At 52.6% G+C, this 24,469-nt stretch overlaps 1 protein-coding gene across 2 annotated transcripts; it reads right to left on the reverse strand.

Annotated features, from left to right (window-relative positions):
* Positions 1-677: 677 nt before the first annotated feature.
* On the reverse strand, positions 678-22,627 carry ASPA (aspartoacylase). 2 transcript variants are annotated; one of them, XM_043995380.1, is made up of 7 exons: positions 22,524-22,627; positions 20,258-20,496; positions 13,948-14,143; positions 10,172-10,265; positions 8,714-8,821; positions 2,211-2,320; positions 678-1,299 (listed from the first exon to the last, which is right to left on the reverse strand). In XM_043995380.1, the coding sequence occupies exons 2-7, from the start codon at positions 20,491-20,493 to the stop codon at positions 1,102-1,104; spliced, it is 942 nt and encodes a 313-aa protein (XP_043851315.1). In that variant the 5' UTR covers positions 20,494-20,496; positions 22,524-22,627; the 3' UTR covers positions 678-1,101. The 2 variants fall into 2 exon arrangements, with proteins under 2 accessions (XP_043851315.1, XP_043851314.1); XM_043995379.1 differs by lacking the exon at positions 22,524-22,627 and adding an exon at positions 20,667-20,863.
* Positions 22,628-24,469: the final 1,842 nt, after the last annotated feature.

Here is a 24,469-nt window from a genome sequence, read left to right on the forward strand (position 1 = left end):
CTCCCTCAGCTGCCCCCTCTGATTTGGCTCAGTGTGCCCACAGGGCAGTCTAGGCATGGGTGCTGACAGAAGACCTGGTGATGGACTCTGCAGAGAGTCCAGGTCACACTGCCTCTGGACCCCCGAGTTCTGTCCCTGGCTCGTCATAGTCTCCAGGGGCCCCTCCCCCTCCTTCAGCCCTCTGCCCTCTACCAATCAGCCCCCTCCCCCTCCTTCAGCCAGCTGCCCTCTGTCAGCTCCTTGCCTTCCCAGGTCTTCAGTCTGATGTAACTCTCTTCTTGACCAGTAGAACTCTAGTCTAGACCATTCTGTCTACCCCCCTCCTCCACTACCATTGGCAACAGAATGTCTGCCTTTTTCTGTGGTTGAGTCTGTCTGGATGGTGCCCTCTGGGAGGCCTGGCATGTGGGCTCCTACAGGCCGATCCACACACCTGCCTTCCAAGGAAACATTTTATTAAGTATCCCACTACTCCCACCAGACACCCCTGTTTATGGGCAGTACAAGGCCACAGTGGTTCAAAAACAGGTGGGAGGCCAGACATCAGGACTCAGGGAGTGCTAAGACTTCTCTCTGAGAGGGATGCAAAGCCCTTCCCTCCCATCCCCCCCCCCCATGGTGGTGTGTGTGTGTGTGTGTGTGTGTGTGTGTGTGTGTGTGTGTGTGTGTGTGTGTGTACAAGGAGGAGATGGGTTCTGGGGGGGGTGCAAGGAGATGGGTTTGGGGGGGTTCAAGGAGGAGATGGGTTCTGGGGGGTGCAAAGAGATGGGTTTGGGGGGTTCAAGGAGGAGACAGGTTCTGAGGCAGGGGGTTCAAGGAGATGGGTTTGGAGGGGTTCGAGGAGGAGATGGGTTTGGGAGGGTTCAAGGAGGAGACGGGTTCTTAGGGGGGTGCAAGGAGATGGGTTTGGAGGGGTTCAAGGAGGAGACGGGTTCTGAGGCGGGGTGCAAGGAGATGGATTCGGGGGAGAGCACCCCATTTCCCTTCCTATGGCAAATACCGGGGAATCTCTTCTCTGTGTAAGGCACTGAGGTTGCTGGGGGACACCCAAAGGAACAAGGCACTGGGTTCACCCTTGAGGGGTGGCGCCTCCCTTCCACCCTAGGGGGACGAGGAGTTGAGGCTTCTTGCGGTCAGTGTCACTTGGAGCGTTTTGGCAAAAGCTTCTCCTTTCTCATAGTAAGCAGCCTCGTTCACAAACACGGGATAGACAGGGCTCTCTCCACTGAATGGAATGGTCTTCCCATCCAACGTAAGAAACATGGGGTCGCCAGGGTGCAGCGGTTTCCAGTCTTGATCCTAGCAGAAAAGGGGGGAGGGAACGTAACAATTAAGCCCCATTCAACCTCCCTTTCAGGCACCCGCCTCACCAGGACAAAGAAAGAGCCCCCCCCCCGCCCCGCCCTGGGAGGTGGCCACACCTTGACCAGGCCCCTGACTTAGAAGGGCCCCTTTCTCGGACACTGCTGCAGCCCCTTGGGGTCTGCCATCCCTGGCCTCGCCTGGCAGGGAGGGTGAGGGTTCTTGGGTCCATGTTACAATGAGAAGACTTGGTCACGATTTGAGGGACAAGTCTCTTAGCCCCCCGGGCCCCACTTTCCTCATCTGTAAAATGGGAACAGTGATAACACGCTCCACCCCCCCAGGGTGTGTGTAAAGTGCACTCCCAGGGGCTGACAGCTTGAGAGTGGCTGCAGGAGCCTGCGGGCCTATAGGCCACTGGGGTCCCTGGCCAGCAGGTGAAGCACTCTTGGCCCTGGGCTGCTCCACACTTTGGCCCATCCCTTGGGTGAGGCTTTGGGCACCGGCTTACGAAAGCAGGGAAGGGTACAAGGCAGGAAGGGGGGGCTGCCACCTGGAATGAATGAGCAGGAAACCCAGAAGACTGAGACATTAGACAATGGGTTCAGAGAAATGTGGAGTCGGATCCTTGGGCCGGGGTGAGGCCTGGGCTCTGGGCTTGGTGCTACTTTACAGATGAGAAAAGTAAGTGTGCCAGGGTCCCCGCAGAGATTAGAAACATTCTGGGAAGAGGGTGCCATGTGCTGCACCCACACAAGGCAGTTTGGCTTGTTTTTGGTCTTAGAGAAGGCCAGCCACTGCTGCCCAGGGCAGCGTCCCGGCCCCTCTGGCTGCTGCCCACTCCCACTGCCAGTGCCCAGGCAGACCATTCACAGTGCTTGGGCAGGAGCGCTTCGGGCAAGCTTTACCTGCAGCCTGGGATGGATCACAGCGGCGATCTCTCCATTTTCCTTACGAGGATAGTCAACTTTCCCTGTGACCTGATAAACCTCCAGGGAACAGGCAGGGAATTCTCTTCCTAGAAATAAACACAAGCAGAAAAAAGGCATGCCAACTGTACCATCCCACCTTGGGAAGATGCAGGCAGCAGGTGCCTGGGGATGACCAACCTGGCCCCCATGGAGCGGCTCCCAGCTCCAGGGAAAGGGCACACGTGTCCTCAGGGCTCAGGTCCTACCACCACCATCCACACCCAGGGGATCCACCAGGTTCCCCAGAAGCACACCTAAATGGCCAAGCGAGAGGCCTGAGGGAGAGGACAGGAAGCCCTCAGCGAGGCTTTTCAGCACCCCTGATGGGCACGGGGGTCCTAGTGAGCAGGTGCAGGCCATCGACTTCTGCCCCCCTGGGGAGGGGGAGGGATGATTTGCATAGGTCACATAGGCAGCAAGAGGCAGATTTGGGGTCCAACTGATCATGCCAGGAGAACAGACTGAGCCCTGGAAGGAACCTTAGTCACCACTGAGTTCGACACTTTCATTTTGCCAGCGAGGAAACTGAGACCTAAGAACAGGTGAGTGACTCTCCCGAAACCCCAGGAGGGAACTCACTGGTAGAGGCAGAAGTAGAAGCCAGCTGCTTTTGCTCCAAGTCCCAAGCCCTCCCTGCCCACCCGCCCGCCCGCCCGCCTTCCCTGGCAGCTTCTCCAATATGTGGGTTCATCAAAGTCACCGTTTCCTCAGCTCCCTGAAATCTGGCCTGAATGCCGAGTGACTCTCTGCAGGGTCACCGACAATGCATCTTTTTTCTTTCCTCACCCTCCTTGACTTTCCACATGCACAGTATCTCCCGCAGGTGTCCCCTCCTCTCCAACCACACCCCAGCAGCCTGGCTTTGGTCACCCATGTTCATATAGAAACCAGCTTGATTGGATGGAGCTGCCTTATTGTCCAAAAGGATGTCATGAAACCCTGGATCAATAGGAGCAAAATGCCCTCCAAGTGAACTCCAAACCGAAGCCAGAGAGCTAGGAGCGAAGTCCCTCCCTGCTGACGTCTTTCCCCAGGATAGCGAGTGCCCATCCCTGTGAAACGTGTAGGCATCCTTGTCCTTTACAACCCCTTTTTGAGTTACATGTATTTCCTACATGCTGGTTATAGGAAGTCCTTAAACTGATTTGTATCACGTCCATTCTTGTTATAGTATTTGCTTTTAGGTTGATTTGTATCACACTAATGAAACTAATCAGTGAGCAAAGAAACCTTATATAGGCTCAGAAAGAGGGAGTCTTTGAACTCCTTTTTTGGGAGGGGTCTCCACATGATTCATGCCTGCTTCTTGGGACAAATACAGCGGTACTGTGTTTTTCCCTAGCAGTTCTCTGATCTGTTTTTTTCCCCCATAGGAGGACAGGTACAAGCCAAAATTTGACACCCACATTCCCCTTTCTTTATTTTTATGAAGTGTTCTTTGGCCCGCCGATACTAGAGGGTTGAATTATTCAGGCTCCGTTGTAGAGCTGATCCTTTCTTCCAAAGCCCTTTATCGATTGTTTTATTGTGTCATGGTGAGTAAAGAATGTGCTTAATATTTCAGTTTTTCTGCATTTATTTAGGAGGTTTTCTTACACACTTGGAGGTGGTGGATTTTTGTCAAGTTGCTACCCACAACCAAGGGTATGTATAGCTCCATCCTATTCCCATTTCCAATTCAACTCCCTCTCCCTTCCCCTCCTCTGTTCACACAGGGAATCATGCACTTACCTGCCCCCCAAAAATATGTGAGTTTTGATGTTTAAACCTCACAAGATGTCTGGGTGTTTAGGGCCTAGGTTATTTTAGGGACCACGCCTTAACCGGAAATCACGCAGACTCTCATAGATTGGCTAACCCTAGGTCCCAGCCCAAGCCTCCTCTGCCATTGTTTGATCTCTTAATGGCTTAATGACGCCTTCCCCTCCCAGACTTTCTCTTTTCTTTCTCTCCTTTTTTCTTTCTTTTCTTCTTTTTCTTTCTTTCCTTCCTTCCTTCCTTCATTTATTTGTTTTGACTAGGTAAAGGAGGCCATTCTTTGCTTCACTTCTTATCTAGTCAATCACTGAATGGGTGATGTGTTGCCTCAGGCAAATCGAGACCTCAGGAAGATATTGGGTAAAAAAGCTGAGGTGGGGCGTCTAGGTGGCGCAGTGGATAAAGCACCGGCCCTGGATTCAGGAGTACCTGAGTTCAAATCTGGCCTCAGACACTTGACACTTACTAGCTGTGTGACCCTGGGCAAGTCACTTAACCCCCATTGTCCACCCCCCCCAAAAAAAAGCTGAGGTCTCCCTTCTGCATCTGGGGCCATCTCCAGCTGTCCTGATGTATATCTTGCTGCTGGACCCAGATGGTTCTGGAGGAGAGAGTGAGGTTAGTGACCTTGCACAGCCTTCCTTCACTTAAATCCAATTCATTGCAAGTCATGACATGTCATGGTCCTCTTTGAGAATGAAGGACAAACAACAGTGATCACCAGGAGCCTATCATACCTAATTTTGCTAACATTGTATTCCATTTTTAAACTTTTTTCTTATCTTATCTTTTTGTTAGGTTTCTCTGGATCTGAATGGGGTATATTGAGTTCTCCAATTCATAGGGTTTTGTGGTCCAAACTTCCCTATAATTCAGTTAGCTTTTCCTTGGAGTACTTAGATGCTATACCACTTGATGCATATGTAGAAAGGATTGATATTATTTCCTTATCTATGGTGCCATTAAATATAAAGTAACTTTCTTGTTTGTCTCTTTTTATCGCTGCCTCGTCTGAGATCTTGATTGCTACCTATGTTTTAAATTTACATCTAAAGAATAACAAATTCTACCCCAGCCTCTCATTTTAACCCTGTGAGTCTTTCCCTTTCAAATGTGTTTCTTATAAACAACACATTGTTGGATTCTGCATTCTAATCCCTTCTGTTACCCTTCTGTTTTAGAGATTAATTCATCCCATTGACATTCACCAATTGACAGTAAATAGTATATTTTGCCTTCATTATAAGGTCTTATGGTTTTCTTCTCAATTTGGAAAGAAATCTGACCAACACTAACAATCTACTCTTCTCCAAGCCCAGATTCTAATGTTTGGTTCTTACACTTTCTTTCAAATCTCTGCCCTGTGGGCTAAGGGCTGCTGGGATGGGTTTTCAGCAGAGAGCAATCTTCCCGGGGCATGCCCTCATCCCCACCCCACCCCCATCATCCTTCAATCTGCAAGTGCTCATACACCAGCTATTTAAGAATTCCTTGGGGGGGGGGCAGCTAGGTGGTGCAGTGGATAGAGCACCGGCCCTGGAGTCAGAAGGACCTGAGTTCAAATCTGGCCTCAGACACTTGACACTTACTAGCTGTGTGACCCTGGGCAAGTCACTTAACCCCCATTGCATCACTAAAAAACAAAAATAAAATTCCTTGGGAATCAACATCAATCACCCTGGTCTGTTGTTTTCAGGATCTGCTGTTTGGAAACAAGGCCATTGTTCCCTTGCAGGCCTCCTAGCCTCTGGAATACTCTGTGGTGTTTTGACTATTCCCAAAGGTGGTTCTTGAGTCCCCCCTTGGGCTGCTGGGGGCCGAGCCTAGAGACTCTAGGGAGACTGCAGGACTCTTTCACCTGATCTTCCTACTTTGAGCTTCTGTCACCCTGAGAAGTGGTTGTGGTGAGCCTGAGGGGGCACCTGTGGCATGTTGAGGTCCACTCTGTCTTTGTGCATGCGCGTGCGCGCATGCGCACGCACACACACACACACACACACACACACACACACACACACCCTTGGCCAAAAGACCACATCCCACATCCCCCCAGTGGCTAGTTCTGAGTCTCCCTGACCTACAATGAACCTCCCTAGGTTCTCAGAGGTCTGGACGCCTTTGCACTGCTAAAAGTTCAAGAGTGAAAAGGAACATCAGAGGTCACGGAGTCTCTCATTACCACAGACAAGGAAGCAGAGGTCCCAAGATGAGAAGCGACTTCCTTAAGGTCATGTAGGACCTGAACTCAAGTCCAGATCTGGCCCTAAATTGCTGCCCACCCTCCCTCCCACACTAAGCCGGGCTCAACTGGCTCCAAGCCCAGGCAGAGAAGGGGGATCTCTCAGAGTTGCACACACAACATGAGAGGATCCCAAAGCAGGGGACACAGCCCTGAAGAGGACAGAGAGAAGCCAGGAAGTTGCCTGAGCTCTCCCGAACTTCCCTCAAAACAACTTTAAATCAAACCTCTAAACGGATTCTGAAACTAAAGAACCTACAAAAACACAGAGACACAATCTTCCAACCTGAGATAATATAGAAGACTTCAGGAAAAGGTCAGTCTCACTGGGGAAAAAGGGGAGCTCAGAGCAGCTCAGCACAGTGCAACACAGAGGGGGTCTGGGCAAGTCAGCTGGAGGCTCTGGGCCACAGCAAAGACCAGCAACTGAGGCCCCTTGGTCCTGGCTCAGCAGGCTGGTGGTGCAGCAGGCCAGGTGGGAGACCCACAAGCTCCGGCTGAGAGGGCGAACGGCCAGACAGAGAACTAGCCACAGGACAGGCATGTCTATGCCAAGCCATCCCAGCACATGGAGCAGGTCTGGGGTGGTGAGGAATCTGCAAGCCACAGAGGCCTCAGAGCAGAAAGCTAGGCCCCTATCCACCAGCATAAGAATCTTGCAACAGTGGCCCCTATGCCCCAGGAGCAGACCTCAACTTTAAAAGTAAAAAAACAAGCCACAACGTGGGTAAGAAACATAAAAGGGCCCTTACCATTGAGATCTTCTGTGTCAACAGGGAAGACCAAAACACAAATTCAGATGAGGACAACACTCTCAAGGGGGAAGATGAATTTGTCTCAAGACCAAAAAGCCTTCCTAGAAGAACTCAAAAAGGATTTAAAAAATCAAATGAGAGGTGCAGCTAGGTGGTGCAGTGGATAGAGCACCGGCCCTGGAGTCAGGAGGACCTGAGTTCAAATCCAGCCTCAGATACTTGACACTTACTAGCTGTGTGACCCCTGGGCAAGTCACTTAACCCCAATTGCCTCACCAAAAAAAAAAGAAAGAAAGAAAGAATTATTGGACTACCTGAAAGACATGATCAGAAAAAGAGTCTAGACACAATATTCCAGGAAATTATCAAGGATAACTGCCCTGATATTGTAGAATCAGAGGATAAAATAGTCATTGAAAGAATCCACTGATCGCCTCCTGAAAGATATCCCAAAAGGAAAACTCCAAGGAATATCATACCTAAATTCCAAAATTATCAAGTAAAGGAGAAAATACTGCAAGCAGCCAGAAAGACACAATTTAAATATCAAGGAACAACTATTAGAATTACACAGGACCTGGCAGCTTCAACATTAAAGGGTCAGAGGGATTGGAATATATCCAGGAAGGCAAAGGAACTGGGATTACCACCAAGAATGTACCACCCAGCAAAATTAAGCATAATCTTTCCAGGGGAAAGATGGACATTCAATGAAATAGGAGACTTTAAAACTTTCCTAATGAAAAGGCCAGAACTGAACAGAAGATTCAATTAACAAATACAAGACTCAAGAGACACATGAAAAGGTGAAAAAAAAAAGGGGAGGATGGGAAACTATGTTATTCAATAAGGTTAAAATGTTTGCATCCCTACCTGGGAAGAAGATACTTATAACTCTTGAGAACTGTATCTTTATTAAGGCAGATAGGAGTAAACACAGACAGAAGGTGTGGGTATGAGTGGATTCTGATGTGATGATATTAAAAAAAAACTTAAGGGGAAACAAAAAGGATTATACTGGGAAGGCAGACAGGGGTAAATCACATCAAGTGAAGAGGCACAAAAGATCTATTATAATAGAGGGAAAGAAGGGAGGGGTGAGCATTGTTTTGACCTTACTCTCATCTGATTTGGCTCAAAGAGGAAATAACATACTCACTCAATTGGGTATAGAATTCTATCTTACCCTATAGGGAGGTAAAAGGGGAAAGGGGAAAGACAAGGGTGGGGTACTGATAGAAGGGAGGGGAAAACTAGGAGGGGAAAGGGGACAAGACAAAAAAGGAGGTGGGGATGATAGAATAGAAGGGAGGGTAAACTGAGGGGGCCAGAAACAAACCACTCCTGAGAAGGGACAGGGGTAAAGGAAAGGGAACACAACTCTGTGGCCAAGAGGCTCAGATCATCCCCCAGCACCCGGGGGCCTGGGCCTCAGCTGTGTCAGGGCCAGCCTGGGGCTTGGCCTCTGCCTCTCTGGGGGGTGACCCTGTGGCTTCCCACTGCAGGTCAGCTGGGCTGGCAAGGCCTGCTGGGGAGGGCCTTTATCCTGGCCCAGGTGGACTTTCCCCAGACAAATGAGAGCATCAGCTCACACACCAGCAGAGGAAGTTCCCGTCACTCTCCCAGCTCCCTCCCCCACCATCTCTGCCCTTACCTTCGACACACAGCCAGGCTGGATCATAACTTACCCTCATTGAAATACTGGATGAAATCCAGGGCGTGCTGGACTACTCTCCTCATCTGGTCAAGAATATCGGCTCTGAGAACCCCCTGAGGCTGGGGGCCAACCTCTATACCTGAGGAGGGAAGGTTGAGAGGGAGTCCTGATCTCACTGCTGCTTGTGTGTCTCCCCGCCCGCCCTGCCCGTGGGCTAGGGGGCTGGACCAGGTGCCCTCTGAGGTCCTGCCCGACTCTAGATGGTGTCAGGCCCTGTGAGCTGGCCCCCCTCACCTGCACAGGCCTCCCTGCCTCTTCGCTGGGCCCCTCCCCAACAAGCTCTTTGCTTCCCTCCCCTGACCTTTCTCTTCCACCTTCCTCTACTTTCCTTCTCTCTGTCTTTAACCTATACACTTCATTTCAGCAGAGTTGTCTTGTATTTCCTTCTTCCTTTGCTACATGGAGGTGGCCACATCTGAGTGGGTAGATACACGTATGCCTATGGATGAACATGCCTACACTGGACCTCAGGGTTGTTGAAGTGTGCCAGATCTGTACAAGGCAAGTTGTTGTGTCTATACACGTTGGCATGTGCTGATCCTGGCACTGCCAGAGGCTGTGTATAGGAGCACCTGCTGGCTCCCCCCTCTCCCTCCCATCTTGTGTAGGTCTTGGCCACAGCCAGCAGTTGCTAGCCAGGATGGTCATACAACCCTCTCATGTCCCATTCCCCACAGGTGAGCAGGGTGGAGGGCCAGAGTTGAGCCTGACCCCTAGGAATGGGTGCATGGAGTGGGGGAAGTGGGCAGGGGAGCTGGTCTGAACGTGCTTGGGCACCAGCAGTCTGGTGCTTAATTAAGGGTGAGTTCTTGGACTCTATGATGAGGTAGTACCTCAGGATCCATTCAGTGAGTCTAGACTTGCTGGGCATCTTCTACCAAACCCGTGGGATGAAGATGGGGAAGGTGAGGGAGAATAATGGCAACATTTTCTGCTTCTGTATGGCTGCCCAGGTGCTGGCACTGCCCAAGACTCAGTCTAGGAGGCTCCAAAGGGCAAAGGGTCATTGGTACAAGTGCACAAAGAACTCTAACCCCTTGGCTTAGGGGTCCGAGAGCTTCCATGCTTCAAGATGAGATAATTTACTATGAACAGGGAAAAGCTTCCCAAACATTGGACTAGTCTGAATAATGGGGAGTCAGCAGGCCAGGTCATAGAAGACAAGACTCCCTGGTCACTGGCTGGCTCTGAGGGGGCAGCTGGACCCCTCTGCAGAGCCTGCTTCTCTTCCTGAGTTGGGGCCAGGAGAACGAAGAGCATCCACCCCAGTGTAGACAGAAAAGGCAGCCACAGCAGACTCGAGGGTCCCCAGAAAAGCCCATCTGCCCTCCCCCCAGCTTGGGCCCAGGGCCTGGGGTCACATTCTTTCATTCCTCAGTCTTGAAACCACAAGTGAGTTTACTCAGTTACAACACAAGTGGCTACTTACCCACAGGATGCTTTGCAATGGAGCGGGTGGTGGCATACTTCAGAGAAGGGTGGTCAATGAGATACACAAAGCAGGGCAGGGGAGCCAGGGAACTCTGCAATGAAGGCACAGAGAGTGTGACATGCCAGCCCCATGGAAGCTGTGTCCGAGAGGTGGCAGGCAGATGGGACCGAATGGTGCCCACAGGCCACAGGAGCATGTGTTTCCTGGGCCCAGCATCATTGGGACCAACCACAAAGCATGTTAGAAAGATGAGACACTGTGGAAGCTGTGCCTGCAAGGAGGCAGACGGGCCCCAGGACCAAAGGAACATCCTCATCCCTAGCGTCCTCAGTCCCATCCAACGGCTCAACCTTGGACACTGCTCAGATTTTATCCATGGAATTAACACGAGGCAGGACCATGTGCTTTGCTGCAGCCCCCAAAGGACCAGGGACTTCTCCAATGGACTCGTAGATGCGACCTTCCCTCTGTGTTGTCTCCCCCATTAGACCGTGAGCTTCTGCCTGTGTCCCCAGTGCTTGGCACAGCTTGTCAATAAACACTTCAGTCATTCATCTGAAATGCCACATGTCCAAAACAGACCCTCCCCTCCTCCCCTTCTTGGTACTGTTGAGAGCGTCTCCACCCTCCCAGTCCCGCAGGCTCCCAAACCTAGGAGTCATCTTGGACTCCCCCCCGGATGCAATACGGTGCCAAGGTTTGCTGATTTCACCGCTGCAGCATCTCTTGAGTTCACTGACCTCTCCTATGACCCCGCCCCCACCAGGGTGCAGTCCCTCTTCTCCTTACACCTGGACCATTTCAGTAGCTGCTGGTGGGGTGGGGGTGGAGTGTGGGCATCTGCCCAGTTCAAGTCTCTCCCTCTCCAGTCCATCTTCTGTTCAGCCACCAAAGTGCATGTCTAATCGTGTCACCCCCAATCAACAAATGCCAGTGGCTCCCTGTCACTCCCTATCACAGAGAGAAAAAAAGTAGAGGACACCAGGTGGAAGAGAAAGGTCAGGGAAGGCAAATACAGCATCCTGGCCCCCTCCTCCTTTTGCTGTCTTCTGACACCTGGCTCCCCCCCAAACACACACCCACTCTGATCTAGTGACCCCGGCCTCCTGGCTACTCCACCAACAAGACCCTCTATCTCTCAGCTCTGGGCATTCTCTTTGGCCATCCCCATGCCCGGAACACTCAGAACGCTAGGAACACTCTCGCTCCTCCTCTTGGCCGGCTGACTTCCCTGGCCTCCTTGAAGTGCCAGCCACAATTCCAGCTGCTACCCCAAGCCTTTCCCAGCCCTTCTTCATTCCAGGGCCTTCCCTCTGAGTGATCTTCAGTTTGTCCTGGCTATAGCTTGCTTGTACATGGTTGTTTGTCTGTCTCTCCTATTAGACTGTAAGCTCCGTGAGGGCAGGGACTGACTTTGGTCTTTCTTCATATCCTCAGTGAATAGCGGAGCACCTAGAACACAGTAGGCTCTTAATAATAAATGCTTGTCAATTTAGAACTATGCCCAAAGGGCTCTAAAGCTGCGCATACTCTTTGACCCAGCAATACCACTATTAGGTCTTTTTCCCAAAGAGATCATAAAAAAGGGGAAAGGACCCACATGTACAAAAATATTTCTAGCAGCTCTTTTTGTGGTGGCAAGGAATTGGAAATTGAGGGGATGCCCATCCATTGGGGAATGGCTGAACAAGCTGTGGTGTGTGAATGTGGTGGAATTCTATTGTGCTGTAAGAAACAACGAGCAGGCGGATTTCAGAGACACCTGGAAGGACTTACACGAACTGATGCTGAGTGAGAGAAGAAGAACCAGGAAAACATTGTACATGGTATCAAAGACATTGTGTGATGATCAGCTGTGATAGACTTGACTCTTCTCAGCAATACAATGGTCCAAGATAATTCCAAAGAACTCATGATGGAAAATGCTCTCCACATCCAGAAAAAAAGAACCGTGGAATCTAGATGCAGATTGAACCATACTGTTTCTACTTTTTGGGGTTTTCTTTTTTGAGGTTTTCCCCTTTTGTTCCGATTCTTCTTTCACAGTATGACTAATGCAGAAGTATGTTTAATGTGATGGTACATATATAGCCTATCAAATTACTTGCTATCTTGGGGAGGGGGGAGGGAGAAAAATTTGGAACTAGAAATCTTAAAAAAAACAAATGTTGAAAATTATCTCTACATGTAACTAGAAAATAATAGAATATTTTTATGATAACAAAAATAATAAATGCTTGTTACTCTATTGAATGAGAGTCTATTCTGTGGGTGGGTGGGACCTGCAGCCACTCAGGATGCTCCCACCAGGAGCTAAAGAGGGAGCTCCCCTCTCCTTCTAAGTGTGAGGGGGGTTCTGGGTTCCAGAGATGTTAATGTTCAGCCAGGAGAGGGGAAAGGGCCAGGGGGAGTTGTAGGAGAGGAGGGAGAAAAGGGGTCCTGCTGCCTCTGGTCTGTTCCCTGGCCTGGGTCAGAGGAGAAGGGAAGGCCAGAGCAGCACACTTCCTAGGCTTCACGGTCCACCCTGCTCCTCAGCTTCCTCCCACTCCGACGAGCCAAACCTCCAGTCCCCTACTCCCTCTCCTGACCCCCACTCCTCCCTACAAATCTGTCTCACAGCTGGACTTGTGTGGATGCATCGCAGACAGTGATAACCCAAACCTCTCTGTTGCTGTTGTCAGCAATAGAGCAGCCTCTTTCTCGGTTCTTTGTCTGCAAATGTTAACAGTTCCTGGTGTGTCAAGGTCAGAACAACACAATGCGGCTTCTTGGAGTAGCAGCTCCATGAGGGCAGGGACTGGCCCCCTTCTTGCCTCCAGATTCCCAGCCCAGAGTATGGTGTGCCAGAATGCTCATCCATGAGCCCTGGGAAGGGTGAGACCTCCCTGGGGTTAGCATGGAGTGGTCTTGACTCAGGGGAGCCATGCTCTGACCAAAACAATGGCCCCTCCTGCAGGTCAGGGAAGGATCTCTGTTTGATGACCCTGGGACCATCAGACCAGGAAGGCAAGCCTGTACAAGGTGCTCCCCGACCCAGGGTGGCCATGATCCAGATTCCAAGGTGCTCAAGTAACAGTGGGGAGTGGCAGGACCCACTGCCTCTCCAACAGCTCATACAGACAAGATGGAGGGGGCGAAAAGCAGCCCCTGTGCAAGTGATGAAGCACCCTGGGACAACCAGCCCACTGACTCAGCCAGTACCTTGGTACTATTCTGAGTCTGGGCTACCTCAGAAGTTTTCTGGGGCAACTCAGAGAACTTTCTCCTTGAGACACACCTGAAGAAGCAAGGGAGGTAAGCTGCACCCTCTCCAGGACCACCACCCTTCATTCCAGTCTCCCCCATCCCTTGGGGAGATAATCCCATTAGGCATGGCTGGGGCCCGAGTGACTACAAAGGGACAGGGATAACTCCAGAAATCAGAACAGCCACCCCTCACCGGCCTGCTTCCAACCCACCCCCCCCAATAAGGGACATCCCACCCTCGCTTGGGTGGTTACCCCATCTACGGCCTATAAAAGAGTCGTTCCCAGTCTGGTGGGGGAGGAAAAGTTCTAAACCTTCCCCCTGGCCAGGTTCTCCTGTCCTTAACAAAACTTTTATCTCTAACCAGGATGTGCAAGAAAGCGTAATTCTTTACAGAGGAAACCTATAGCCCCCCCCGCCCCCCGATTTCCCCTGTGACAGTACCCAGCTCAAATCACCCCAAGGTAAGTTTCCATGGAAAACCTCAGGCCCTACATGGAGCTCAAACCAAAGAGCAGGAAAGGCACCTTGATGTAGTGGAACATCTGGATTAGCAGGTCATTTGTGGATGACTCAAGAATGAGAGCGGCGCCCATGTTGGCCGTGGTGTTGTGCAGGTCGAGAATCACATCGTAGGCATCGGGGCTCCCTTTGGGCCCAAACAGACGATGTATTTCCTGGGCCTGGCTGACTTCGTAAGGCAAGTCCTCCGTCTCCTCTTTGCTGCGAGCAGGAGAGAGGGGAGAGTCGAGCTCAGCCGATTTCACTGACATCCTGCTGAAGACTCACCCTCCCAGCCCTCAGTGCCTTGAAGGGGGCAGAACCATGAGTGGAGGGTGCGGGGGAGCGTCATGACAGGAAGGGGAGGATGATGAGCCCCAGAGTTTGAAAGAGATAATAACACAGAGGCATCCCTTCCCCCCTTTCCCCTGTACCATGTGTGGCCTGGCATTCAAGGCCCTTTGCCAAGTGGCTCCTCGTCCTGAGGTGTGCCCTGTACTCCAGACAACACCGTGCTTCCTGAGCATGCCCTGTGTACTTTTGCTCACACCATCCCCTGGCCTAGAACGTCAGCCCTTCCTACCCCCATTCCTTCCCCTTTGAGCCAGCTGATGTACCCCTCATCCTCAAAGGCCAGAGTAGAATGCCCCCAGCTGGGCAGAGCCTTCCCCATCCTCCCTCCCCCAACCTTCCCCATGCCGACTGAACACTCCAAAATTCACCTTCAGAAGCTGCTGGGATACCTTATTCATGCATCCCTATTTTTTTTTTTTTTAGTGAGGCAATTGGGGTTAAGTGACTTGCCTAGGGTCACACAGCTAGTAAGTGTTAAGTGTCTGAGGCCGGATTTGAACTCAGGTACTCCTGACTCCAGGGCCGATGCTCTATCCACTGCGCCACCCAGCTGCCCCCATGCATCCCTTTGAGTCCAGATTATACTCATCTATGTCTATGCTACCATTGCTCCTAGATGGTAAGCTTCGTGAGGGCACGGACTGGGCCTTTTTGTCTTTGACTAGCCCCTAGTCCTCAGCATGGTGTAGAGAACACTGAGTAGGCATGTCAAAAATGTGTGTTAGTGAATAAATGAATGGATGGACGGAAGAATCATTCAGATGGAAAATGAGGAATCTGTGTATAGGACCAGAAAACAGCTGGGTCTCCCATTTGCTTTCTTTCCCACTCAACATTCACTCCCTCAAGGCCCCGGGATCACAAGTGGGACAGGGCTTCCTTGTAGGGCTGTTTGACAATGTAGAAGGTCTTTGGGAAGGGCCCCTGGGGTGAGGGGCAGACAATGACCCAGGGAACCAGCAGGGCCCAGCGGAAGAAGCCAGCCAGGGCAGCTGCCTGAGACCGTGGGCTCTGGCAAGCATGTGTGACCTGGCACTTCTGTGGGAGGCATCGGCTTACACAGCTTGGACCCAAGACCCTTTATTAGAGACTGCTTGTCCTCCTCTCGACACTTTAAAGTGTCCTGGTGTCCTTCATAAATAACGGTCTCAGAATTGAGCATACTTCCCCAGGTATGGTCCATACAGAGTAGAGGACAGAGTACCTGCCACCTCCTCATTCACAATCTAGCAATGATGGGGGTGGGGTAAGCAATATGCCCACCTTTGAGGCATGTCCTTCTCTCAAGTGACCCCTCAGGCCCCTTCCCTCTCCTCAAATCAATTCCATCAAGATGGCAGAGGTCCTGCCTCAGTGCTAGGCCAGCCTGTCATAGCAGGAACCCTGGTATAAGCCAGCATTCTCTTTTCCCCTTGGGAAGAATCAATATGTTCAAAGCTCTGAGCCCCCAACCAAAGAATATGCTGTGGCAAAATACTGTCATTTTTAATCCATCTCTCCCCCTTCCTAGAAGCTCCCACTGCCTCCTCTTAAGTGCATTCCAATAACCACACACATACCATATGCATGAATGCACACAGGCACACACATTTTGGGAAGAGATTGGGCTCTGGGCTCACTCTCCCAACTCCCCCAGGCCCTGACAGGTTGGGTCCCTAGAAGGCAGCTATTTCTCCCCTCGGGGCCCCTGGCAGTAAAGCTGAAGGGCCAGGGAGTTTCTGTGACTATGCTTCATGAGTCCCCATTGGGGACTTGGATCATGTCCCCCACAAACAAGAATGAGCCAAAGGACTCCTGAGCCCTTAGCAAGGGACATCATCTCTCATAGAGACACGTGGAGTCCAGGGGACTCCCGGAGTCAGCCCAGGCCTCCTGGTGACCCAAAGTCCTTTGCTCCCTCATGAAACCCTCCTCTGGTATCCATGCTTGTTGATTCTTCAAGCTGCCTTTCCTGGGGTCTTTCTGCTGCCATCAGCCACTGCTCCTTCAGGACCGCTCTCACCCTCAAGAAGGGGAAATGCAGATCTTCTGTCCCTGAAGTTCTGCAGGTTTCCCTTTGGTCATAGGGAAGGGGGAGGGGACAGGGATGGTCTCCACACCTGCCCTACAGTTGTTCCCTCTCCAGGACTTGGCTGGATCTGTGCCACTCAGGCTCTTAGAATGCTAGACCACCTGGAAGGCTGTGCAGCAGCTCAGGTGAGAGGTAATGCAGTCCTGAACGGGCTAGGGACCGTGGATGGAGAGAAGGGGAGAGACGCAAGAGATGTGAAGGTGAGGACGGCAGACTCGGGATGGGCTGCCATCTGTGCAGAGGGAGGGGGAATGGGCAGGAGACTGACCATGAAGCTGATGTGATGATAATGATGGTAGCCACCATTTCGACAGAGCTTCCTATGTGCTGACGCTTTGCTAAACTCTTTACAACCATCGTCTCACTTGACCCTCACAACCACCCTGGGAGATGGGTGCCTTTATTATCCTGATTTTATAGATGAGGCGATTGAGGCAGAAGGAGATTCAGTGACTTTCCCAGGGTCACTCAGCTAGTAAGTGGCTGAGGCTGGATTGGAACTCAGGGCTTCCTGACTCCAGGCCCAGAGCTCTATCCCCTGTGCCAACCCTGAGAGAGTATAGAGAGGGAAGAGAGCCCTGGACAGAGCTTTGACAGACACCCCTACTTAGGGGGCATGACCTGGATGAAGATCTATCAGAGGAGACCAAGAAGGAACATTCAGAGAAGCCAGAGAACAGGAGAGAGCTAAGTCACAAAAACCCAAAGGAGAAATGGAAGTGAAGGAATGAACGAAAAGTTCTGTGCTTATCATGGGCCAAGCACTGTGCCAAACACCAGGCAAACAAGCAGAGGAGGGGGCACCCATACTGCCTGGGGACATACACCCAGGGAGGAGGAAAAGGCATCTGGATGGAGGGGGCCAAAGAGAGTAGCTGGGAGCACAGCTGGCCACCTGGCACCGGGAGCACTGGAGAGCGGCTGGGGGGCACAGCTGGTCACCTGGCACCGGGAGCACTGGAGAGTAGCTGTGGGGCACAGCTGGCCACCTGGCACCGGGAGCACTGGAGAGCGGCTGGGGGGCACAGCTGGTCACCTGGCACCAGGAGCACTGGAGAGCGGCCGGGGGGCACAGCTGGTCACCTGGCACCGGGAGCACTGGAGAGTAGCTGTGGGGCACAGCTGGCCACCTGGCACTGGGAGCACTGGAGAGTGGCCAGAGGGCACAGCTGGTACCAGGAGCACTGGACTTAGAGCTGCTGGCCCACCTCCTCTCCTTCCTCCCTCTGATCTCCAAGGTCCCTTCCAGTACTAGATGCAGGATCCCACGACCTGTCGATGATCGGCCCTAGAACCTTGGTTCCTGACTCCTCCAAGTCCAGTGCTGTCTGCTGCCCACTCTGCCCTTCCTTGGAGGGTAATCAACCAGCATTCATTAAGCTCTGACTATCTCCAAGGCCCTATCCTGGACCCCAGGGATACAAAGAGGAAACTCTTCTTGCCCTCAAGATGCTCACATTCTACTGGGGGGAGGAGCTTGTGGGTTAGCCTGGAATTTGTAGCTCATTCCTCATTCTCTCTCTGCCTTCTCCCCAGGTTGTAGGTCCCTTGTCAGATCCCTATTACACAAACACAAAGCAAGGAGATACAAACTCATGGGGAGTGAGGGGGGGAGGGGGGCACGGCAGGGAGAGCATCAGGGAGGGCTTCCTGTAGGAGGTGGCAGAGCCATCTCTACATGAATCCTATAGAAAGATTGGCAGAGGAAGCCATGAATGAGGACGTGGGACTAGGCTTGAGCGAGAGCCCCTCCCAGCATCACATTGCTGAACAACAAATGAAATACAGAGGATTATAAAGCCCATTATTTTGGAATACACTTCTCAGATTCAGAGACCCCGTTACTGCTCCCAGGGGTCTGCAATGACAATCTAGACTTGCTCTGATACTTGCTGAGTTGATCCTGAGTTCCAAGCCAGGGCATTTGGCTTGGCTTGCTGGGATACCTGGACCAACAATGCGCATGTGGTGGCTGGAGAACACCAGTCCTAGAGAGAACTGTCCAGTGAAGGTCAGTGTGAAGCCCTCCTGTGCAGAGAGATACCTGAGACTGATACCTGGGACTGACGTCACTCCTGCGTGTCCCCTCCACCCCCCACCAGCAGAACAAAGCTTTTTGATGATCCTGGGAACCATAAATCAGCATGGGGCTCTGACAATGCTCTCACTGAAGTTTTCCTCCTTTACTTGAAATATAGAATATGAATCAGAACAGCCCTGGCCCTCAGCTAGCTTCCATGGGGCAGGGGAGGGAGCAGCTCACACTCAGGGAGATAAGGACAAAGACAAAAGGGGGGGGGTGGAGCACATGGGAGGGCAGGACTGGAGGGAAAGTATCCCAGGCCTGAAGGGAGGCCTGGGGTAGGGAGACCCTCCTCTACCCGGCCCTCCAGGGCTTCCTGCTGGGATGTGGACCTTGGAATATCCCCATTTCACAGATGGGGCAATAGAGGCTTGGGGAAAGGCAGGGACTTGGCCAAGGTAGCGCAGACGGGATGCAGACCCCAGGCTCTTCTCACTCCTGATCTAATGCCCTCCCAGCTGCCTCTTTAACAAGCACTCAGTGCAGGTCCAGTGAGTTCACAGAGCCCACTGTGTGTCTATCATGTGATAACTTTGTCCTCTCGCCAGGCCTCTCTCCCCCAAATCTTCTCTGATTTGGAGGGGGGCTCCCATACCCCAACCCACTCCTGTGCCCCAAAAGCTGGAACTGGATCCTGGCTTCAAATCTCAAATGTGTCTCCCTGTGTCCTAGGACAAGTCATGTGGCCCCTGCGGGTTCCGGTTTCCTCACTGTGAGGTGGGGTTCATATTCATGGTATTTGCTGTGAGGACAGGGCCTTGTGACCACTAAGTGTTTTAAAGAAATAAATGTGAAAAGAAGAAGAACCTGCGGGTGCCTGTGGGGCCTAATACAGCCTTAGAGAGAGCTGGGGCAAGGGATGAGCACAGGAATCCTGGTGACAGAGGCAGCACCAGACACTGGCAAAGGCTGGGAAGGTCAACAAGGCAGGCAGCCCAGGGCCCTTCTGAGCCATGAGAGCCCAGGGCCCTCCCCAGGTGGTCTTGGGGCTGCACAGCCCCTGAGTAATGGGTCTGGCTGCTTGGCCCCTGACTGCAGGCTCCCCCAAGGAGACAGTGTGGCCCCAGTGGACACCCCCAGGAAAGGACAGAGATCCCAAGAAGTCACCACCCTGTCCCAGGACACAAAAGCCTGCTTGCAAAAAAAGATTTTCAAATGAGTTTAGATAAACAATAACAACAAACAAACCAAGATTTCAGCAATGACCACCCACACTTCCAGAGAAATCACAAGGAACTGCACTGCCCACCTCCTGCCAGAGAGGTGGTGGACGAAGGGGGAAGAATGGAGCATATATTTTCAGACATGGCCAATGTGGGAATCGGGATTGTTTGATTTGGTATATTTGTTACAAAAGTTGTGTTTTTCTTTGCAGGGGGGAGAGGGCTGGGACAGAGTAAAAATAACTTTTTGTTCAATGAAAACATTTTTTAAGGTTTAATTATAAGAACAGGAACATCTGTGATATTATGAGTGATCAAGTAATTGGTAACCGTTTTTAAGGCAGATCATCTCTGACAACATCAAGCCAGGCAGGCACCTTTCAAAGTTCATAGAACCTGGTTTATCTTGAACCTGTGAAATTCCTTAGGGGGTGTGATTGGTCAAAGGCCAGGAAGGAGCCGACAAGGCACCCAGGGAAGGGCAGTTTGCACATACACACACACATAGACACAGACACACAAACCCCTCTACACATACACACAGACACACACATACATACCCTCCTACACACACAGACACACTCACACACATACATACCCTCCTACACACACATACACGCATCCATCCCCCCTCCTACACACACACACACACACACACTCCTTACCCTAGATGGGCTGGGTCAAAGACCCGGTTCAGGTCGCAGTCGATATATCTGCACCCCTTGTACACCGCCCGGGGGTTGGCAATGAAGGGTTTAACGTGTAGACCGGCTCTCTGGACCTCGGCTCCGTCTTCCTGCCAGTGCTTCACCAGAAGCACCCCAGAGAGCTCGTTCCCATGGGTGCCCCCAAAGATCGCCACCCTTCTCAGGGGTGTCTTGGCTCCAAGCAAGGCGGCCATTCTCTGTCAAGCCAAAGGGAAGATTGCAATCACCGGCCGGGCAGTCCCAGGAGGCTCCTAGAGCACCCAGGATGGCCTGGACAAAGTTCCTCCGGGGAGGCTCATCCCATCGGGCCTGGCCCAGGCCCTGGGCTGATGACACTCCCCCGGCTGGCCCTCCTCCCCTTATTTACCATATTTGGAGCCTCAGAGGCAAATGTCGACTCAAGATGCTGCCTTTGGCCAGACTTGGGACTCCCTCAGATGGTCAGAAGCCCTCAGTGCACTCAGCACAGAGCCCAAGCCCTGATTGACATCAGCACCCCACAGCCCAGGCAGGAGGCTGGGCGGGTGACAGAAGGCCTCCCCTTCTCTCTCCCCGGTCAGTCTCAACCCTCTCTCCTCTGAGGACCTTCTGCCCAGTGGCCACACTAGAGGACGGGTCGGCGTGCCCGTGGTGGCAGAGCGGACCCTCTGCCTGGCCCAGACCGGATCGGCCGGCCCTCGGCAGATGCTAACTGGTGGACTGGTCCATCAACTGAGGGAACGTGGCCTCCAGCGGTGCTGGCCCACAGTCTCTCCTCAGAGACACTCTTATGAACCTGCCAATTGAATTCAAATTCACTTTCTTTGACTCTTTCTCCACTTTTTTGGAAGGTGACCCCCGAAGTCCAAGCTAGGATGAGAAATCCCGGTGTTGCTGGTGATCATGTTGATCAGTCCTCCAAGCCCTGGGTGACAAACCTCCCTCCAAGACCACATGCAGAGGAAGCAAACGCACACCAGGACATAATGTGAATTTGTGGTTTTCTACTTCGGATGTGCAGCCCAGAAACCTGTTTCTGGTTAAGTCTGATTCCGCTGACCTAGGCCCACCCTGTCATTTCATAAGTGGGGAAACCGAGGCCCAGAGACACACAGTGACCACACACAGTGACCACACACAGTGACCACACACAGTGACCACACAGGGCTCTGAACTCCAGTCCTCTGAACAGACGATAACAGCGGCAGAGAACACTGACAGTGCTTTCAGAGTGTCCAGCGCTCTCATTTGATCCTTACAACCACCCTGGGCAGGAGGTGCTCCTCTTCTCCCCATCTCACAGATGAGAAAGGGAAGGCAGACAGAGGGGAAGGCATCAGCGTAGGAGGTTTTTGCTCTTGGGCTTCCTCTGTCCAGCACGCTTCCTGCCCAGTCTCCTTCAGTCCATTTGACACACCATCAGAAGGGCTCCTCTGGGAAGTCACTCCTGAGATGGACATGTCCACCCCGTGGACCAGTGCGGTCTAAGGAGAGGTTCCAGTAACAAGCTGCTATTTCAGCGGGCTGGTGAGCTTTGCAAAAGGCTGGACATCCATCATCTCGCACAGCTGCCTTGGGAAGCAGGCGCCAACCTTTTCTGATCTCCTGGCTCCCAGTGGACTGAGAGGTGGGTTGGGGGGCCGGAGCTCTGGACCCTTTGCCCAGCCTGGGTGGGACTTCACTTCTCAGTCATCCAGGAGAGGCTCCAAGTTTCAGAGAAGGGTCTGATGTCCCCGTGAGAGTTTCTCAATGGCACTACTGAGACCCAAGCTCCATCAGGACAGTAGCTGTGTGGCTTTTGTCCCGGTGTCCCCAGCACGGGGGCTTGGCATGTACTTGGTACTCACTGGGTGACTGCCTTGCCCAGGGTCACACAAGTAGTAAGGGTCTGAGGCAGAATTCAAACTCAGATCTCTCTGCCTCCAGCCCCAGCCCTCTCTTCCAGGAGGACGCTGACTCCAACGGGGTGGACAGCCAGCGACGGGAGCCCTGATGGAGGGTGAGATTTAGTCTGGGTCTCTGTGAGACGATTCAAGCAAACACGCCCAGAAGGCACCCGCCACTCGGCGAGCACTCGCTCTGGCTATGGTTATGCAGACTTTCCCCGTCCCCTCCCTTCCCCAGGGCCAGAGACAGGGCGTTCTGCCCACGCTTCTTTCCTTTTCTGGCTCTAACAGCTCCGGGGCAGACAGAATAAGTTCCTACGCGCCAAACCACACCTCAGCTGAGCCGGAGGGCGCCCCACCTTACGGGAGCGTGCTGGTGCCGGCCACCGTCCTCTGCTGAAGCGCCTGGTCGGGGACCCTCCCGGGCACGGACACAGGCTGCTCTGCCGGGTCCTCTGCGGTGCTCTCGGTCGGTCTGGCAGGAAGGGCAACCGCCCGGGAGCCCGAGGCGGCCCCAGCTCGCTTGGATCAAGCTTCCCTCTGGGTGAGGAAGGACTCACTTTGAGGGAGAGGAGGGAATGGATCTCCACAATTCCTCTCTCTGCTCACAGCTTTACACACCGACAGGGAGAACGTTCACGGCAGCGCATTTCCAAACATAGGCTGAAGGCTGGAGCCCTTGGACCAAGCTAACTTCCGAAAGAGGTTAACTCCCTGCTTCCCGGGGCCCGCTACACCCCGGGGCCCGGCTTTTGTCACAAGCGAGAGGGTCTGATGGGAGGACTTCTAGGTGCTGGAGCTGAAGGAAGGAAAGAGCGCCGAACCCTGGGCAAAGACCCGGGCCAAGCCTGGGCGCGGAGCGCAGAGGGACAGCAGGGGCGGGGCCTGGCATGGGAGACCGCACACGCTGCCGCTGTAACGCTTCACTGGGGAGCTCGTCCGCTCCCCGGGAGTCAGTGACCACCTCCACGCTCAGGATGCTCAAGCCCACCTTTCCTGCCTTAATTTCTCTGCTGATCCCCAGTCTTACATCCTCAGCTGCCTCTCAGACATCTCCAGCTGGACGTCTAATTGACCTCTCAAACTCGATCTAGCCAAAATGGATCTCATTAACTTTCCCCCAAACCCTCCCCACCTCCCACCTTCCCTATGACCGTAGAGGGCAACAGGCCCGTCCCATTCCCTGGGGTTCCCAACCTAGGAGTCATCCTGGACTCCTCACTCTCTCTCACCCCCAAGATCCAGTAGGGTGCCAAAGCTTGTCGATTTCACCTTCGCAGCAACCCGCATGAATATCACCTCTGCAACGTCTCCTCTATTTCCCGTCAGCAGTACCTCTCCCCTGACACTGCCCCAACCTGCAGACACTCATCACCTCTCGGCTGGACTGTTGTAATAGCTGCTGGGGAGGCGGGATGGGTGTGGAGGCTGCCTGCCCCAAATCTCTCCCCCCTCCAGTCCATCCTCCATTCAGCCACTAGTGCGATTTTCCTAAACAGCAAGTGTCTTTATGTCACACACCACCGCCCACCTCCCCCTACTCATGAAATTCGGGTGGCTCCCTATTTCCTTCAGGATTATGTATAAAATCCTCTACTTGGCATTCAAAGCCCTTCGTAAGGTGCCCCTTCTCACCTTCCTGGTCTTCCCCCTGACTCCCCCACACAACCTCCTGTGAGCCCACCTCCTGGCTTTTCCCTGAACAAGACCCTCCGTCTCTCTCTCAGCTCCAGGCACTCTCCCTGGTTGTCCCTGTGCCTGGAAATGCTTTCCCACCTCCACTCCAACTACTGACCCCCCTGGCTTCCTCCAAGCCCCAAGAACAATCCCACCTTCTACCGGAAGCCTTCTCCAAGCCCCTAATTTCAGCAACTTCCCTCTGTTAATCATGTCCCATTCATCCTGTATGTAGCTTGTTTGTACTATTTGTTTGCACGTTGTCTCCCCCATTAGACTGTAAGCTCTTTCAGGGCAAGAACTGTCGTTTGCCTCTTTTTTCATCTCTAGTGCTTAGCATAGTGGCTAGTACATAGTAGGTGATTAATAAATGTTGATCTCTTCTTTGGTGAAATAAGGGAGTTGGATTCCCTGATACCTAAGGTCCCATTTGCCTCTAGATCCAGAAGCCTGAGATCACTTGAGAGCATTCATTCCTGGTCAGCCCCATGCCCAGCCCAGGAGGAGAGGCAACTGGTCACCCTGGGCATACCCTGGCTCTTGGGTCAAAGAGTGGGCTTCTTGGTGACTTTAAGAGAAATGACCAAATAGCCCTGGGTCTCAGAGCTCTGTGTTTCCCTGGAGAACC

Source organism: Dromiciops gliroides, chromosome 3, assembly GCF_019393635.1.
Source record: "Dromiciops gliroides isolate mDroGli1 chromosome 3, mDroGli1.pri, whole genome shotgun sequence".
In the NCBI taxonomy this organism is placed as follows: Eukaryota; Metazoa; Chordata; class Mammalia; order Microbiotheria; family Microbiotheriidae; genus Dromiciops; species Dromiciops gliroides.